Raw genomic sequence first — 19142 nt, forward strand, 5'->3', positions numbered from 1 at the left:
GGGTACCTGACCTTGTACATGTGGCTTTTAGTGAACCAGATGGGTTCTTAATGACAATAGCAATGGCTTCATAATCATCATTAGATTTAATTCTAGATTTTTACTGGATTCAAATTCCACCACCTGCCATGGTGGGATTTGAACCTGAGTTCCCCAGAGCATTACCCCTGGGTTTACTGGGATACCAGCCCACTGACAATACCACTACACCACTGCCTTCCCCCAATGACTTTGAATCTCTATCAAATCTCCTCTTAGCCGTCTTCTGTTCAAGGAGAATAGTCCCAAGCTCTCTGATCTATCCTCATCCCTGGAACTATTCTTGTAAACCTCTTCAGCACTCTCTCCAATGTGTTCATACCCTTCCTATAATATGGTGCCCAGAACTGTACACAATATATCAGCTGAGGTCTAACAAGTGTCTTGCATAAATTCAGCATAACCTCTCTGCTTTTGTATTCTATGCCCCTATTAATAAAGCCTAGGATACTATATGCTTTATTAACTGCTCTTTTCACCTGTTCTGCCACCTTCAATGATCTATGTACGTATACACCCAGGTCCTTCTGCTCCTGCACCCCCTTTCAAAATTTCACCCCTTGTTTTATATTGTCTGTCCATGTTCTTCCTACCAAAATGCATCTCCTCACATTTCTCCACATTGAACTTCATCTGCCACCTATCTGCCTACTCCACCAACTTGTCTATGTCCTTTTGAAGTTTTACATCATCCTCCTCACAGTTTACAACACTCCCAAGTATCGTATCAGCTACAAACTTTGAAATTGTCCCCTCCGCGTGTGCATGCACACACACACACACACACACACACACACACACATAAACACTCACATTGACACGCACCCTCTCACACCCTGACATGCGCACACACCCGCACACACTCGCGCACACACTTGCATGTACACACACACACACACTCCTGTACAGACTTGTGCGTGCGCACATGTACACATGTGCGTACACACACACTCAGATGTAATAATCCTTTCTGTATAATGTACTGAAAAATCTTGAATCCTCCACACAAAAAGGCCACAGTTTTTAAACAGTGTGATAGGTTTTTTTTATTGCATTTTATAATGCCATTGTCAATAATTAGTACTGAATACATGCAACTAAAACTACTGTACATTTGTTTAATGTCTGCTGTACAGACAGGGAATATCGGGTTACAAATATGCCAGAGATGTTGTTACAGCGTGACAGGAACGGGCAGTGACTGAAAGAGGGATGATCGTTATTCCCTGCAGGTCACAGACAGTAATGTAATCTTACAAATACCAATACGAGTGAGAGAGAGAGAAAGAGAAGAGAAAGAGAGAAAGGATGTAGGAGAGAGAAAAAGAAGGAATAAATCAACAATCTCTTCGGATTAAATGGATGGTTGTCGATAACTGTGAGCTGTAGTCCTTACTCTGCCTTAGCCTAAACTGCAATCAGACAAGATTAAAAAATAAATATACAAAGTAAAATAGATTTAAGATGGTCTGTTGTTCTTTTGGTCACAAGCGTTTGCAACCACTTTGGGCTGTAATGCTCATTCACTCTCACAAATAAGTCAGATGCCAAGTGATAGCGTTTTACCAAGGATGGCTTCAAGTTTTCGCCAAACTGCAAACTACGACAGTGAGAAAACCTGTATAATGCATTTAAAAAAAAATAATTTACACCTCAAACCAGGTTTATATTGGATCTCACAGGAGGAGCTTGGAGAATGGGGAGGCTAACAAAGCCTTAAACATTGCCACAAGGGTAAATGCTCTTTATTTGAATTTTTTTTTACATTTTATTTTAAACGAGGGTTCCGATAAACAGTTGCTCCATGATCCTGAAAGGTCCTGTTTTGCGTTGTCAGCATTTTCTATTCTTAATTCAGATTTCCTTCATTCCTCTTTTTTTTGATAACTTAAGCCAAATCTTGTTGACTGGTTAATTTTTAGTTCATTGTATAATCCAGTCAGTATTTTAATCATCAATCCTCCAATCGTGCTTCACACACCCTTGTGAAAACATTAAGAGCCCAATGACCTCACCTCCCCAGTAACATCATTCAATTCCCAGAATCCCAGACCAATAAGATATAACGTAATAGGCGACACACACAAATCGCTCCTGGTGGTGTGTCACACTTCAATGAAATCACAAAGAATCCCAAACCTAACTGTAGAATGCTTTCATATGCAACATTTAGAGAAAATAAAATGCATTGACCTAAAGGTTTCCAAGCTATGAATCTTCGTCCGTCATGACAAGGAGTTTGTATTGAGGTTCAGTTTAAGTCTGTGGGCTGGTCTCCTGCAGTCACTGGATTGCCCAGTGTCCACTAGAATAGGGCATTATCACCTCAGATTGGAGGACTTTGGGCTGTTGGGAACTCCTCGAGTGGCCTTTGCCCCCATTTTGTGTACTGACCTGGGTGCCATGTGTCAACTTGGGGTCAGCTGAAGGACCAATTTTTACAAATCCAAGAGAACTGGGGTTTTTTTCCAGGTTTGTTGGTGATTTGATGATGGAACACCATGACAAAAAGAACTCATAACACCTCAAATTGTTTTGAGGCCTTTGCTACTTTTCAGATTTAGATTCTTTGGGTAACACACATCAATCAACAATGTTGCAGAGGGTAATTCTTGGGAGAAACAGCATCCTTGACAAAGGGTGGGAAATAATAAATCCATTTGATTTCAATTTTCCAATTTTTTACTGCTTCCTGTTCTGATGCCCATGTATCCTCACTTTATAGCTGGAGGCATGGGGCAACTGATCAGGAGTGAGATTTCGGGCTGGTTTCTCCTGCTGCTCCGCAGGCTGGGAGTGCAACTTAACATAGGCCAGGGGTGGTGCCTGGCTCTCGCTTTGCTTCACATGCCAGATATTGCAGACATCCTGGCACCAGCGCTTTCCTTGCAATTGGGGGAGGGTCAAATCGAAGTCAAATCAGAACTGGGTGTTTAGGAAAGGATTCTGTCTCTTTGGAGGAGAAACTGGAGAGTTTACTGCAAAAAAAAAGGCAGGAAGAATCAACCTGGTCCCTTTGAGTTGTGACATCACTCCCTTTGTCAGAAAAAAATGGAAGGTAAATTCCTCTGGGCCAGCTATGCAAAATAGGCAATAATGAATTGGCAGCACATTTTGCACAGATTTCAGTCCCAATACATTTCTTATTTTATTTCACAGTGAGCAGAGCAATCCTCCCTCCACTCCCAGTGCTCACACCAGGACAGTGTCCTGACCACCCCACCCCCCTCCACTATCCACACTCCCCAGATTCAATTAAACTGTCCACATTTTCAGTATCATACACCCTCTCTGCCATCCCCTTCCTTCCCTGGCTCTCAGTTCAAGGCAGAGAAAAGGGACAAACAAACCCTCAACAACTCTTAAAGCAGGCAGGGCAGGTAAGGGGAGGGGAGTGAAATCACACTCTGCGATATTAGCATAGGACATTTAACTCACTGCATCTGAGATCCTGAATTCACTGGTACAATAGAAGACCCATTTTAGAGGGTTTTATTTCAAACACTACCATGAAGGTAGCAAAGATATTCATTTTATGAATGCCTGGTGTACTTTAACACTAATATGGCAAAGCGTAATTGCACACCTTTCAATTTAAAATCACTGGTGCAAGTTTTTCCTTTGGAAATGCATATTTTCAGCTGCTTTGGATGAGGGATAAAAAGAGATTGCAAAACAGAAATGGTGAGTATTTGAAGCTAATATTTGAACAAAGAGGGAATATCCCTCCTATCTTTTAATTTTTGGTCCTATTTATCATTTTTTAAAAAAAAATGCTTTTCTTTGAGGTAAAACGCATGGTGAATATAGGAATAATTTGAAAAGACAATAATTAAAAAACCTCGCATTTGAGAGAATTAACCTAACACACTGAATAGGGAAGTATCAAAATTATTCTAACTAAGATAAATATACAAACATTACCTAAACCACTTATTTTTAAACCTACATGTTTTTTTTTCCCCCAAAAGTTAATAACATCAACTCAGATGCCATATGGAGTAACAAAGCAGTCAAAAAAAAAGGTTTAACTATCCAGCTATATAACCTGCCACAAGCCAGAAAGGAAGCACACGGAGAGCAGAATAAGCTAATCTAAAATCAAAATCAGAGCTTAAAGCCGTACAATAATTAAACAAGTGGAGGAACAATTCATGTTCTTAGGAGCAAGCAACTTACAGAATATACATCGATACATAAAATATCGCAAGAAACTCTGCCCTTCTTTAATGTCTGTTTTGACTAGGTAACTAATAGTCATGTTATGCACTTTTAAAACTTTTTTTTTCTCTTTTTCTTTACAGAAGTGTCTTAAAGCATTTCTTTCCTTATTTATTTATTGAAAGTTCAGTCCTTTTGAGGTCTCCAGATCCTTCCTTTGAAATACGGAAGAAAAATAAAATTAAGAGCTATTTTTTTCAAAAACCAAAAAAAAACCCCAATTCCAAGCATCTCACTGCTGGGTTTGTGGAGTGACAGCTTCAAGCATTTATTAAATCAGGCCGGTTTTCCACTGCCGCCCAGGCCCTGCCACAATTCCTTGGCATTTGCAATTTCCTGGGAAGACAAATCTCATTCTGCTTGGTTGCTGTTGGGTGTGCTTACCCTCCCCCCTACTTAGACCATAGCCACCTCTCGCAGAATACCTTTATGAAACAAGGCTACATCAACCAAACCAACATACCCCACTTTCAAGGAGGCGAGTTGGTGTAGGGGCGGCTGGGAAGAGGAGGAATTGGAATTGCCATTAACTAGGGCATCAGGTTATCTAAAAACTAATAATTACATTTTTTACTGAGTGAAAATATGCCATGTAGATGTGGGATAGTGGAGTACTAGATTCAGGTGCAACACAGGTTAGATACAGAGAAATGAAGCAGGGTCATACAGAATCGAAACGTTAACTCTGTTTCACTCTCCATAGATGCTGCTAGACCTGCTGAGATTTTTCAGCATTTTCTGTTTTTGTTTTAGATATAGAGTAAAGCTCCCTCTACTCTGCCCCATAAAACAGTCCCGAGACAGGTACAGCACGGGGTTAGACACAGAGTAAAGATCCCTCTACACTATCCCATCAAACACTCCCAGGACAAGGGCAGCACGGGGTTCAGATACAGAGTAAAGCTCCCTCTACACTGTCCCCATCAAACACTCCCAGGACAGGTACAGCATGGGGTTCAGATACAGAGTAAATCTCCCTCTACACTGTCCCCATCAAACACTCCCAGGATAGGTACAGCATGGGGTTAGATACGGAGTAAAACTCCCTCTACACTGTCCCCATCAAACACTCCCAGAACAGGTACAACATGGGGTTAGTTACAGAGTAAATCTCCCTCTACACTGTCCCCATCAAACACTCTCAGGACAGGTACAGCATGGGGTTAGATACGGAATAAAGCTCCCTCTACAGTGCCCCCATCAAAAATTCCCACAGCAAGTGCAGCACAGGTTAGATATAGAATAAAACTGTCTGTACAGAGCATCAACAATACATTCAGAGCAATGTCTTTCCAATATGATGTTACAATTTCTCAGAAGTACAGCCTCTCTTGTGGGTCTCTTTGAATGAGATTCCTGGCTTAGTGCTGACTTCTGTTCAAATACAGGCAATATTGCATTGTGTCACTTTTTTTTCCAACCATGGCAGACTGTGTTACCATGACAGCATTGGGGCCGCATTAATAAAAGCTTGAAGTTGAAGAAAAAAGACAAAGGGAAATTGTTGGAATAGTCAATTCAAACCCAGCAGTGAAAAGGATTCTCCTTTCAGTTCAGAACCAACTCCAGCAGAGAGCTAGTTAGCTGCTCAAACAATGTTCTGTGCATTATGGAATGTCATTAAACTCACATCTTCGATGTGGATTCTGCTCACAAAACCCAAAAGAACAAGAATCACAAGTCATGGTTCCTACTATGGTAGGAACTCAAGATTCATTTAAATAAGAATGGAGTAAAAACAGAGACACTTAACACAAAGTGAACAACTTTTCCCGAGTTACATTGGTACAATCGATACCAGCAAGTGCATCCTGTCCTTTAGTAAAATTCTCACCACCGTAAAGGTTTCTTTTTGCTGAGGTACATGTTAGTAATAATATGTTAATTTCATGGACCTTTGAGTCTATAATCCATCCCAGGGACATACTATTACCATAAGTGCAGGAGGAAGAAATGGAGCATGAGATACATTCACTGTGTGCTGAATTTTATGAGAGGTCAAATGGTCCAACCACAGTTTCTTTGAAAAATTGAACCAGTTTCTGATTTGGGATTATGTATTTACACAGCAAGGTAGCTCTGTTCCTCAGCCCCATCCATATACCTATTGCTATGAACCAATACTGAAATTCTCACTAAATCCCCAACACTTCTACATCCCACTGAAGTACAGTCCATGCTAAATCAAGGATGAAAACAAACTCAAATCAGTACCAAACAACTGTCCGATCACAAGATTCCTTCAAAAAACCAGGAGGAATGTTAATGATAGAACAGATGCAGGCCAACCTGTTCCCTAATGAACCTAGGTAAAATAAAGGGAAGCAATAGGTAACAGCAGGAGAAACTCGCTCTGCTTGTGTACATGTTAGCCAAGTTAGGCTTGTTAACACTCTTATCCAGGGTCTTGATCAGTTAGCTTTAACACCTGTGCTAAACCATTTGATTTTCACTCATTTATTTTTTTTGGGTTCACATCTTAAAGCTAATGTTCTTGACCCTATAAGATCAAAAAATCTTTAGTAACAGATGGAGCATCAAGATGTTACAGAGAATTCCTGATCCTTGAAGATTTCTTGTATTTGGTGCTTTCAAAACATTCGACTGATGCTTAATAAACTCTGTTGCCTTCTTTGGATTTTTGGTTGTATGTCCTAAGTATTTGTGAGGTTGTGGTTATTATTAAAAAAAAAATCTTAAACCCTATTCCTAATTGCAACTAAACCAATTATCCTGGCTTCTGACCACGGATTACAAGGAGGTAGTAGCACTACATTTTGCAGTGTTTCTGACATGAAATGTTTAGGAAGGGTTAGATGTGGCTATCACTGCATTCTCGCTCTGGGCCAGTCTGAAAATACAAAGTCGGACCAAGAAAAGTTAAGGGAGAATTAATAGAAGCTTTCAAAATCTACGAGGTTTTGAGAGAGTGAATGGTGAAAGACCGTTTACACTGGTTGGTGAGTTGGATCACTGACTGAACATTATCACAGAAACCGTGAAGGAAGAAGTTGGAAGGAATATTTTTACACTGATGGTTACCAGAACAGGGGGTAAATCACCACAACAGGTGACTGAGGCAGAGACTGGAACATCATTTAAAATGGGAATTGGAGGAGTATCTAAAAAGGGAGAAAATTAAAAGGATTCTGGGGGAAATTGGAGTCAGCAATTTTGGGGCTGGGTGGAGAGTCCACTTTTTGAGGCACACAGTCTGGAAATGACTAACTAGATAAACCAGACCAATGCTTTCAAGAATTAGACAACTGGAGGTATTTTATTCTAGAAGAGGTAAAAGCCTCATAAAAACTGTGACAAAGAACTCCAATCTGAATTATTCCTGAAACCTTTGCTGCTCTTTAGTCAGATTAATGTCCCATTGGTAAATAAGCCTTGGAACACAGAGCTGAGGATACGTGAAAGGAACAACAAAAATGCTTGGGGAGAGAAGACCAAGGTAAAGTTGGTCTTTTGGTAAAATCAAGTGCTATTATATTTATGGTGCAACATGTTTATTTTTGAATGAATATGGAACACAGGGGACCAAGGATTTTGCTGGTGCCTAGTGCAGCCATTTCTCTGACAATTCCTTGATAGACTAGTAAACAGTTCTCTGATGTACAACTCACTAGAAAACAACATCACTTGGTTAAAAGAAAGAGGACACATTTAGGTGGTCATTCATAAGCATGAGATTAGGCCTTGGTTCCACCAGTTAATTATAGGACTGTGAAGCATGGACTTATTCTCCAATGCATGCCATAACTTTGGTCTTACTATCAGCATGAAGACAACTGAAGCACCAGCCTCTGCTCCAGGAAGCCCTATCTCGAGCTCAAGGTTTCAGTCCATGACCTGAACCTGTCAGCAGTGGATAAGTTCATTTATCTCAGCATCACACCCTCTTGAGCTGTCCATATTGATGATGAGGCACATGCAAAAATTGCCAAAGCAAGTGTAGCCTTTGGCAATCTTCAAACATCAGTGTGGGAACAAAGGAGAGTAAGTCTGCCTACCAGACTGAAAGTCTGTACAGAACAGTCCTGCCCCCTCTGCTCTACACATGTGAGACTTGGACTGTGTACCATGGTCATGCCAAGAATTTCACCACTTTCACCTGAGCTGCCTTTGGAAGTTTCTGAAGATCAGATGACAGGATACCAGACACTGAGGTGCTTACTCGAGCTCGCGCGCCAAGCATCCACGCCACATTGAGACAGTCAGAACTGAATTGGGCCGGTCACGTAGCCAGAATGCCCGACACTCACTCATCGAAGCAAATCTTCCATGCAGAGCTCGAGTCTGGGGTGCGTTGTCACAGCAGTCAAGCGGAGTGTCACAAGGGCACCCTGAAGGCTTCACTTAGGAGTTTTGATATCGAACCCAAGTCCTGGGAGAAGCTCGTCCAGGATCACTGAATCTGAAGCAACCAAATAAAAAAAATTGGTGTGGCCTCCTTTGAAACCAAGCACGTATCAGAGGCAGGGAAAATTCCGAGCCAGCAGCTCATCCAAAACTCAATTGTCTTCAGTATCCTGTCCTGTTTGCAGCAGAGCATTCAGAACGTGGATCAGCATTAGCAGAGCATTCAGAACGTGGATCAGCATTAACAGTCACCCAAGTACCCACTGGAATCGTACTAAACATGCAGCTAATGAACATGGTCACCTTCACGTCAAACAAGAAAGACATGGCTGCGTACATGGTTTTGGACAGAATATTAAAAAACGATTAAAATCAAAGCCTAGGACTCACGTTCTACTGTGAAATATTGGAAATTATTAAGTTTTTGTGGAGGAGTCATTAGTGAGATTGTGAATTGGATGATAGTGAATTGGCAGTTCATTTTGTGTGCAGTGAAACCAATTGAAAAGGAAATCAATTGTGGTGAAGAGAAGGGTGCTGATTCACTATTGCCATTCTGTACTTCCACCAAAGAGGGAGATTAGTCCTTGCTAGGCTTTCATTCGTTTAAAAATGAGTGATTAGGATCAGATATCTCATGGCCAGCTGATTGCTGCATGGATTTATTTACAAGTGCTTCAGGTGAGGTCCTTGACATCAAGGCAGCATTTGACCAAGTGTAGCATCAAGGAACTCTGACAAAACTAGAGTCAATGGGAGTTGGGGAGAAAGCTCTCCACTGGCTGGAGTCATATCTCGTTCAAAAAACGATGGTTATGGTTGTTGGAGGTCAATCATCTCAATCCTGGGACATCACTGCAGAAGTTCCTCAGGGTAATGTGCTCGGCCCAAAAATCTTCAGCTGCTTCATCAATGACCTTCCCTCCATCATAAGGTCAGAAGTGGGGATGTTCGCTGATGATTGCACAATGTTCAGCATCATTCACGACTTCCCAGATGCTGAAGCAGTCCATGTCCAAATGTAGCAAGGCCTGGACAGCATTCAGGCTTACGCTGATAAGTGCCAAGTAACATTTGCACCACACAAGTGCCAGGCAATGGCCATCTCCAACAAGAGAGAATCTCACCATCTTCCCTTGACATTCAATGGTATTGCCACCACTGAATCCTCCACTATCAATATCCTGGGGGCTATGATTGACCAGAAACTGAACTGGACTAGCCATATAATACTAACCACTGTGTCTACAAGAGCAGGTCAGAAGCTGAGAATTCTGCAGAGAGTAACTTACCTCCTGACTCCCCAAAGCCTGTCCACCATCTACAAGGTACAAGTCAGGAGTGTAATGGAATACTCTCTACTTGCCTGCATGAGTGCAGCTCCAACAACACTCAAGGAGCTCAACAACATCCAGGACAAAGCAGATCCCTTGATTGGCACCATATTCACCACCTTCATTCCCTCCACTATTAGTACACAGTGGCAGCAGTGTGCACCATCTACAAGATGCACTGCTACAACTCACCAAGGCTCCTTTGACAGCACCTGCCAAACCCACGGCCTCTTCCACCTAGAAGGACAAAGGCTGCAGACACACGGGAACACCACCACCTGGAAGTTCCTCTCCAAGTCACTCATCATCCTGACTTGGAAATATATCGCCGTTCTTTCACTGTCACTGGGTCAAAATCCTGGAACTCCCTCCCTAACAGCACTGTGGGTGTACCTATACCGCATGGACTGCAGTGGTTCAAGAAGGCAGCTCACCACCACCTTCTCAAGGATAATGAAGGATGGGTGCCCATATCCAATGACAGAATGAAAAAAGACACGGTCTGTACTGAAACATTGGAGAGAAAATGATCCTTTCCCTTCTTCCCCTTTCCAAAATGCCTAATGGCACCAAATGGCATTAGTGCTTGCTGAAATTATTACTTTTCCTCTCCCATTCTCAAAAAGATTTCCCCTTTTAAGGGTTTTAACTTCCCTCAAAAATTGCATTTTCAACAAAACGTAAACAAGCCAGAGGCAAAATAAATAATAAAACGTTAAAACTTTGGATAAGAATCATAACTCAGCCAAGAACAGAAAGCTGAAACTCAATTTTCGAATAAATAATAAATGATTCTAATTTTGAATTTATTGTTTCTTTGGAACAAGTTTCAAAACTTTGTTAGTTTCTAACTGAGGGACATGAAACAAATCCATGTTGGTTCAAAGTCACTGCCCCTCATTGTGGATCAACGATTGTGTTTTCTGAATGGCTCCACATGGGGGCTTTAAGCTGATAGCTCGTTCGGAAGGGTTTTATACTCACCTTGTCTTAGCTCTATAGACATTCACTTTTTGAGTCTGGGAACGGTGACAGCCAGAGTTTGAGAAATTGCTATTCACTTCAGATATCCAGTCACAAGTTGAACAGAGAGGCGAGCTGTGATTTCCCTAAAGCTTGTGTTTAATGGATCAGCCCTTACAATGCATTCACAAGAGGGCCCAGGCTAGTAGATACTTTTGCCATTTAGAAGAAAATAGTTATCTTTGGTCAATTGCAAAATAAGATTTTAAAAGTGGAAAAGATTCAAATTTAGCCGTTTACAACTTCTTCATTCAGAGTGGAAGTGGATGTGGGGCAGAAGCAAATCTAAGTGTTGAAGAGACTCTGGGGGTAAATTTAACCTGATCCACTCAGCTGGAAACAACAGGCACTAATCACCCTCCTGTTTTACTCCACAGTGACATCAATAGAATATCTAACCAGTCCAGATATAACACGGGATGTCAATCTGATTCTGGCCAGGGAACATTAAAATTACCACCCCACCTGCACTGCACCCCCTCCTACCCTGGCCTCTCCTCCCCCATGTATCTGATGCTTATGCAAGTCTGTTGAGAATACAGGGACTGACACCCATCTTTAAGCAAAACTTATAGAGCCTGGAATTAAGCAGCAAATGGCAAAAAAAGGCTCAAGGGGCTGAATGGCCTTACTCTTGCTCCTATTTTTGAACACTAGGCAAATTCAGCAAACCCTTGCTGCCAGAGAAGAGCCGAGCTTCAAGGGGTTGTTAGTTCAATGTAAATCCACGTCACTTTAATCCTGTTTCTCTATCCAGTACTCCCTTAAAGTCTGATTCATCGTCTCAAGCATGGGCTACTGAGTGTGACCACTCCCAAGAACACTGAGATCCCGCACTAATGTAAAGCCATTCAACCCTGACCTGCCGATTCTGACTGCCCACAATTTTCTATGGGGGAAGAGGGGGCAGGGTGAGGGGGGAGTGCGGTGCAGGTGGGGTGGTAATCGTCACTGATGACTGAGAGCCAGAAACCTACAAACACAGTTAACCTGGTCCTGAATTTCATCAAACTTTAAACAGCACTATCAGGTGAATTGTAAAACTGATGTTCCATTCATTTCTGTGGGTTCCCCACCTGCTGAATTAAACTAAGACCCTCAAAGTCTCTGGATATCAAAGGGCAATAAAGGGAGTCTGTGAATTCTCAAAAAGACAATAACAAACAAGACGACATATGATTGGGATACTTGCAGGATCCTGAAATTCTGCTGCATTGTTTTAAAAAATGCTAATTATCACATGAAAAAAAATCAAGATATTTCACCATGTGTGCCAGGTTAGTAATAATCTTTTATGGTTTTCAGGATTATGAAGGCTTGTGATGTGTAATATATCAGGTTTGATAATTAATTAGTGGTCATTACATTATTCATGATTCCACTTTCAATGATATAAATGACCTTTTTTACTCAGTAATGGTGTTGTCGTGGAAACTCTAATGCCTCATAATATTTCAATTTTTCCCTCCTTGTTTCAAAATGTCATTGAGACAATTAATCTTTAACTGCCTTCACCTGAGGAAAAAGAATCACAAGATTTATAGCTTGTACGTCCAGAGTTTTACTGGATCCTGTACAACTGGGGATCTCCAACTGGTGATCCATGGGTCCCAGGTAGACTTGAATCCTGTCAATCTGGCCTCATAATTCAGCTCTAGTTATGTTCATATTTCTTATTCCTCTTTAGAGTTTCTGGGGCCTGGAAGTTCAGAAAAGGTTTTTTTTGCACTTTACCTCCACTGTTAGTACCAACAATGTAAGATTTCTGCAAATTAATAAGAGCAGGGGGTCTGACTCCAGAAACACCTCCTGGGTTTATGTACCCGTGCTACCCAAGAGAGATGGAACACTTGGACACCTTGGAGATCACTCAATGTTTTGTTGCATTTTGCCCTTCCAAACCCTTAACAATAAACCTCACGGATCCTGTCACAACATCTGGCACTGAGGTACTACAGCAAAAGGCAAGACCTGTTACAAAATAGAACATCTCACCAGTGCTCCACATGAAGCCTCTGACCACGCCACATACAATGATGGAATTTGATAGCTCGAAGACCGGGCTGTGCTCTCAACTTACAGGCTGAACGTGAACCTGTGATGATCCATCGACAAGCCTCCTGCTCACTGCATTCACCAAACCCCTTTGTGTGAAGTCAGAGGGCAGAGATCTGGCCCTTAGTGGTTGAATTGGCAAGATGAGAGAGAGAAAAACACAAGTTGATTCGTACTGAGGCAAGTTCCTGTTCATGTGCCATTGGCTGATCACAAGAATGATCAGTGAGCTAATTGATTTTGACCATAACAAACATCTGGAGATGAGAGTGGGGATTGATTGTTCTGGTTTCAACGTGCAACAACATCACAACTGCATTGGTGTAAAGAGATTTAGGATTTCACCACATCCAGTTACCAGGATTAACCTTACAGACCAAGTCATCTCAGAAAAGGCAAAATTAATTCTCTGTGAACAAGTATATTGATAACCAGTGAGTGGCTTCTCTCTCTCACTTTCTGTCTCACTTCCTCTGATATTTTGTTGTCTCTCTTTCCTATCCCTTCACTTCCTTCCTCGAAGGAAGTTAAAACACAGAGAGGAATTGTGTTGAATTTTCTGACCATTAGCTGTGAATTCTCAAGAAATCTAGACAGATGGATAACCTTTCATTGAGAGCTGGAACCTTAAACCAGATTTTTGCTTGAGTTGCCTTCCCAGGAATGCTACAAGATTCCTCCCTATGGAATAATAGTTGTCTCCTGAAGTGCTCACACACAGAGACTGTGCTTTCAAACTTACTAATAGGCTTGGGAAATAAAAGTCTAGGACCTGAATTGTGATTGGTTCAATTTCTATAGAGATAATCCTGTTTCCCAAAATAATTTTGCTGCTTTCTCTCACTCAACTAAAGAATGGTACCAAATGCCATCCTGAAAATGCCCCATGGGCCAGGAATCTGTGGAGCTGAGATTCCCAGATGAGGAAAAGGTGGGCTGTGTTATGAGGACCACCCACAAAGTGGGTGATGAGGACCCACAGGATGTGATTTATGGCCAACAAATGTGGTTGAACATCATGATCCATGGGTTGTAGTTAACACCAGAAATTTGAGATAAGTCATATTCCGTCTGACAAGGTGTACCCTAGCTTGGGCATATCAAGGAGGCCATTCAGGTTACAATCAGATGCCTCAGTTACATTCATTTTAAATGAAGACTCTACTGCTGTGTTTGGGTTGTAGGAATTCCATCCAGTTTTGAACTGGATGGTTTAGTTTAGGGATTAGATGTACCATAAATGCGGCAACCAAAAACTGGATTTTGTGTGTGGGTGGATTATTTTGAAGAAACAAGTGGAATCAATCTTCACGAGTAAGTGGACTAGCTTTGTACAGCTCCATTGCAACTTCTTTCTAATGGAGGAAACCCTATAGCAGTGATCTATCCTTATCTAGAGTCTCTATCCCCTGCCCTTGCCTGTGCCCCTTATTCTGCCTCATCGTGTTCTAAGTCAAGAAACAGAGACAACCTCTAACTCTGTGGTGATTTTGGCAACAAAAAACATTTTCCTCATCGAGCTATTCCCAGCCACAACATGGACCTCATGATAAATATACCTAACAGAGATGACATCACTGCACTTTGTTTGAACTGTCAAGTCACAGAGAAATACTGTAAATATATCAAATTTCTTTTTGGTAACTGAAATTGCACAGCGCATTGTGTTAAGTAAAAAAGAACATTATTTCAAAACAATGAAAAGGATAAGTGAATACTGTGTCTTGGTCACTAATATCTTCGATTTGGTTTTGTCAAAGTCATTTCACAGAGAAACTCTCTCTCTCTTTCTCACTCTGATGCAGGGTTTGCTGAGGCTGCTTTGAAAACTTGTCACAAAAAACTGAAACCTGGTCTTGGGTTCTCTTCCCTCTTCCCACCCTCCAGGGGCCCCCCACCTCTCACACCCCCACTATCCCCAACCCTCTTCCTCCCATCCTCTTATAGAATCGCAGAAATTTACAGCACAGAAAGAGGCCATATGCCCCTTTGTTACCCCTCCCTTCAGCACTCCTCTGCCACCCAATACCCTCCTGCCCTCTGCTTTCCCCTTAACTTCCCTTTCTCCCTCTTCCTGCCTCTTCCCTTCAGTCCCAGAAGTCCACAAGTGCTGTCTGCTTGTTGGCACTTTGTTTAAATGCCCATTCATCATGGGTGAACCTCCACAGTGAGTGCCAACACCAGGGGGTACTGTAAGTGATCAGCATTAGAAATTCTGGATTCCTCCCCCCACGCCAAACACCTCCAAAAACCAATCAGGGGAAAGATTCTCTGGCACAAAGCAGAGTCTCAGTCAGTTTGGATGGAAGTATTACCAATGCAGTCCAAACAGAACCAACAAGAAATATTCTGCTTTTTGTTCGGAGCTTCACATTTCTTTTAAGGTATATTAATATACTGTCCTTAAACCCTTTTACAGGTGAGCTTTATAGAAAATTTCTGTGCTTAGCTTTAAAACCTGACGCCTGTAAGGAGTTAACACCGACTATTTGGCTCTCTAACCATTTTCTCCACAGTTGTACCTTTGATTAGGTCTCCGTCAACATTATCTAATCTTCAGTCATTTACAATACAAAGCTTAATGAGAAAGATTTAAAAGGTTGGCCCTTTCCTTTTCCCTCCCATCCCAATCCCCTCCCCAACCCATTCCCCTGTTCCAGACATAAACACAAAAGCTAAAATAGCAGTGGGAGTTTAAAGACAAGTTAACACTGTCCTCGATAGCTCTTTCGTTTGAATCTCCTCAGATGTTTAGGCCAGTGAGCGTGATCTGATACCCCAGAAACAGTTCCACAGTTACTCTCTGCTTAAATACAATGTGCCTGTTGAGCTATCTACAGCATTGGATACAAAAATTTCAAATTGAGGTACCTTTAAAGCAGGTTGAAAAAGTCTGTTTGGGGCCCTATCAGTGAATAAGTGACTTATTCACATTGCAGGTCTGTGTGACTACCTGGCAGTCAGAAGACTATAATCATCGCTGTGTTAGTGACAAAACATTTGGGAAGAAAGATAATAAAATGGTCACCAGCTTTGCTTTGATAAGTTGGAGCCATTCAAGCTACACCCAACAAGTTGGTTTGTGTTCCAAGGCTCCATTATTAATGGACAATCAAAGCTGCTATTGGAGTCTTCAAGTATCTATCGGTGTTTGAAGAACTTGCTCCTTGCTTTGATCACTCAGTCCAGGTGAGTTAGACCCAGGAGATGCTGTTATGATGGATGTACAGGTATGAGGTCTGACCCTGTTTTTTTTTTTGTTTGTTTTTTGTTTAATAACTTGAAGTGCTCGAGTTCCATGTTATTCCAATTCCTCTGCTGTTAGCTCCTCCTCCATCTCTCTAGCATCCTGCATTTCCGAATTCACATTGGCGGTTGCGATAATTGAGACAGACGGGTCGTCCTCCTCCAACTCTGCAGGTTCCTCCTTGATGTGCACTTGGTGCCTATACAGAGATTGATAAGTGTATTGGTGCTTAATAACAGATTGGAGAATACTTCCACAATTTTATGCTCTTTAACACGCTTTGCATTAATTCACAACTAGATTAAGAAGGGACTCAGCTGCTGTAATTGGTAATTGCATCAGAGGATCGTAAGGAATGGAAAGTGACAGATACTTGGCCTAAGTCAAGTCAGCAGTATGCACCGTTGATGCCTCGGGCTAGGAAGCAGAGACAATGCCAGGAATCCCATTCCACATCATCTTTGTCAAGAAAGGTCATGTGTAGGTCACCCCCATAGACTTCCAACACTCAGTGTTCAGATAGAAGCAAAATACTGCGGATGCTGGAAATCCGAAATAAAAGCAGTAAGTGCTGGAAAAACTCAGCAGGTCTGGCAGCATTGTGGAGAGAGAAACGGAGTTAACATATCGGGGCCGTAGGACTCGTCTTCAGCGCTAGAGAGAAGTAGAAATGTGATGGGTTTTATACTGTTTAAGAAGGGGTGGAGAAAGATAAAAGGTCAGAGGTAGGTGGGAGGTCAGGAGAGATTTGACAAAGATGTCTTGGACACAGGACAAGGGGGTGTTAATGGTAGTGATAAGGGCTAAAGAAGGTGCTGATAGTGGCATAAAGGTAAGATAGCAGAATGCCTTAATAGCAGAACAAGTGTCAGTGCACAAGACTCGCATCTGAAGAACATTGAATTGGGTGAGATGCTGGACATTAGAAGATGGTTGGTATCTCCATCAGTGGGACACTCCCCAGCATGAGGCAGTATCTTCAGGAGGGCAGTGATAAAAAGTAAGGGAAACAAACTGGAACCCATTGCTCTGAGGCTGCAATGCTCAGTGTTTTATGAGTGAATAAATATCCCTCAGGTAGGTCAGAGTCAAATATGCTTGTTGTCTCAGCCCATGGGCACAGGCTAATCAATAACTTAAATTTTCACCTTCTCCCATGGAAAGACCCAGTCATCTTCCACAAGTTAAACCAGGTGATATGATGACTATAGCAGTGCCCCACACACAACTGTGAACAATGGAGAGCATGGAGACACAATTCCTCTCACAGCTCATGTACACTTTCCCTCCTTACCTACTCACTTCCTGAGTGCAATTTCTATCTGAATGCTCACATCATTCCCAACGAGAATCGAGTAAACCTTCACCATGTTTGTTTATCGCTATATTCAATTATCCTCAGGCATGCCCAGTTCAGGTACAGTAATGCTAGACACACTGCAAAACTCCCATTACTTTAGCCAACCTCAGGACAGAATCTTCTACTGTTCCAGTGTTTCCAATAAGGTGCCCGAGTAACCTTTCCAATTGGTGTTGAATTAGAGACAGTTTTGTGCTGTGGGATTCCCTCTAGGAACTGGACTGAGAAGGTCCAAACTCTTAGCTTTAATTCTTAACAGCTGGAGGAGGCGCTCAGTGGTTTAGGCAGGATACGCGCCCATGTGCCTAAGTTGAAGGTTTGTGTTCACCCATCACCCACTGTGCTCGCTGATCTACATTTGCTCCCGGTTTGAGAAAGCCTCAATTTTAAAACTCTCATCCTTTCTTCAAATCCCTCTATGGTCTCACCCCTCCCTATCTCTGTATTGTCCCCCATCCATACAGCTCTCCAAGATCTCCGTGCTCCTCAAATTTTGATCTCTGTCCTATCCCCGATTTTAATCGTACCTTCAGCTGCCTGGGGCTCAAGCTCTGCAATTCCCTCCCTGAAACCTCCTGCCTCTCCGACTCTCTCTCCTCCTTTCGGAGGCTCCTTAAATCCCATCTTTTAAACCTTTACCGATACCTCTTTGTGTAATTCGCTGGCGAGTTTGTCTGATTTATAACCTCCTGTGAAGCGCCTTGGAATGTTTCACCATGTTAATGGCACTACATAAATGCAAGCTGTTGTTGTGTCTAACCTATTGGACCCTGTCCCCTGGTCTCTGACCATTGCCCAGCCCCCAGTCGCGAGGCCCCGGAGTTGGGTCGTACCCGTGCTGTTGAGGGGACAGCCCTGGGCTGCTGCTGCCGTTGCTGTTCACTTGCTCCACGGTGCTGCTGACGTCATCGTGACCCACGTGCATCAAGCCACCGGCCGAGGGGTTCATTAAGGTCGGGTTGTTGAGCAGCTGCATATTGCTTTCAGCTAAAGCTGCCTGGAGAAGAGGGGAAGAAGGTTTAAAACCAGTTAGTGCACTTAGAGGTCACTTGTACTTCTTTACCCAGAGAGTGGTGAGAATGTGGAACTCGCTATCACAGGGAGTGTTTGAGATGGATGGTGTCGACGTTCTTAAGGGGAAACTGGATAAACACATGAGAGAGACAGGTATAGAAGGATATGCTAATAGCGTGAGATGAAAGAGAGTGGGAAGATTCTCATGTGGAGCACAAAAAACCAGCATGGAGCCAATGGGTTGAATGGCCTATTTGCTGTATATTCTATGTAACAATCCTGGGAGTGTCAAAATACTGTACTGAAAGGCAGAGATGGATCCTGGAGATGAAGGCCCCAGATCAGACCCCTGGACTCTGCTCATGTATCTTCTCTTAGCTTTGGGTACTATTGTTGGCATCAGTTTGCCCAGGTTAATGATGGTTAAAAATAAGAATTAGCCAGTGTTCCTGTGCCTGATCACTATCCTGTAACTCCTTCTGTT

The 19142-nt window shown here is 42.3% G+C and overlaps 1 protein-coding gene across 3 annotated transcripts in view; it reads right to left on the reverse strand.

The window, feature by feature from the left end:
• Positions 1-15644: 15644 nt before the first annotated feature.
• Positions 15645-19142, reverse strand: part of foxp4 (forkhead box P4) — a 440188-nt gene continuing 436690 nt past the window's right edge. For all 3 annotated transcript variants that reach the window (XM_041196036.1, XM_041196037.1, XM_041196038.1), the window contains exons 16-17: positions 18478-18641; positions 15645-16483 (exon numbers count right to left, since the gene is read on the reverse strand). In XM_041196036.1, the coding sequence (XP_041051970.1) occupies positions 16339-16483; positions 18478-18641 (309 nt within the window). In that variant the 3' untranslated portion in view covers positions 15645-16338. The remainder of the gene's footprint in view (positions 16484-18477; positions 18642-19142) is intronic.

Source organism: Carcharodon carcharias, chromosome 9, assembly GCF_017639515.1.
Source record: "Carcharodon carcharias isolate sCarCar2 chromosome 9, sCarCar2.pri, whole genome shotgun sequence".
In the NCBI taxonomy this organism is placed as follows: domain Eukaryota; kingdom Metazoa; phylum Chordata; class Chondrichthyes; order Lamniformes; family Lamnidae; genus Carcharodon; species Carcharodon carcharias.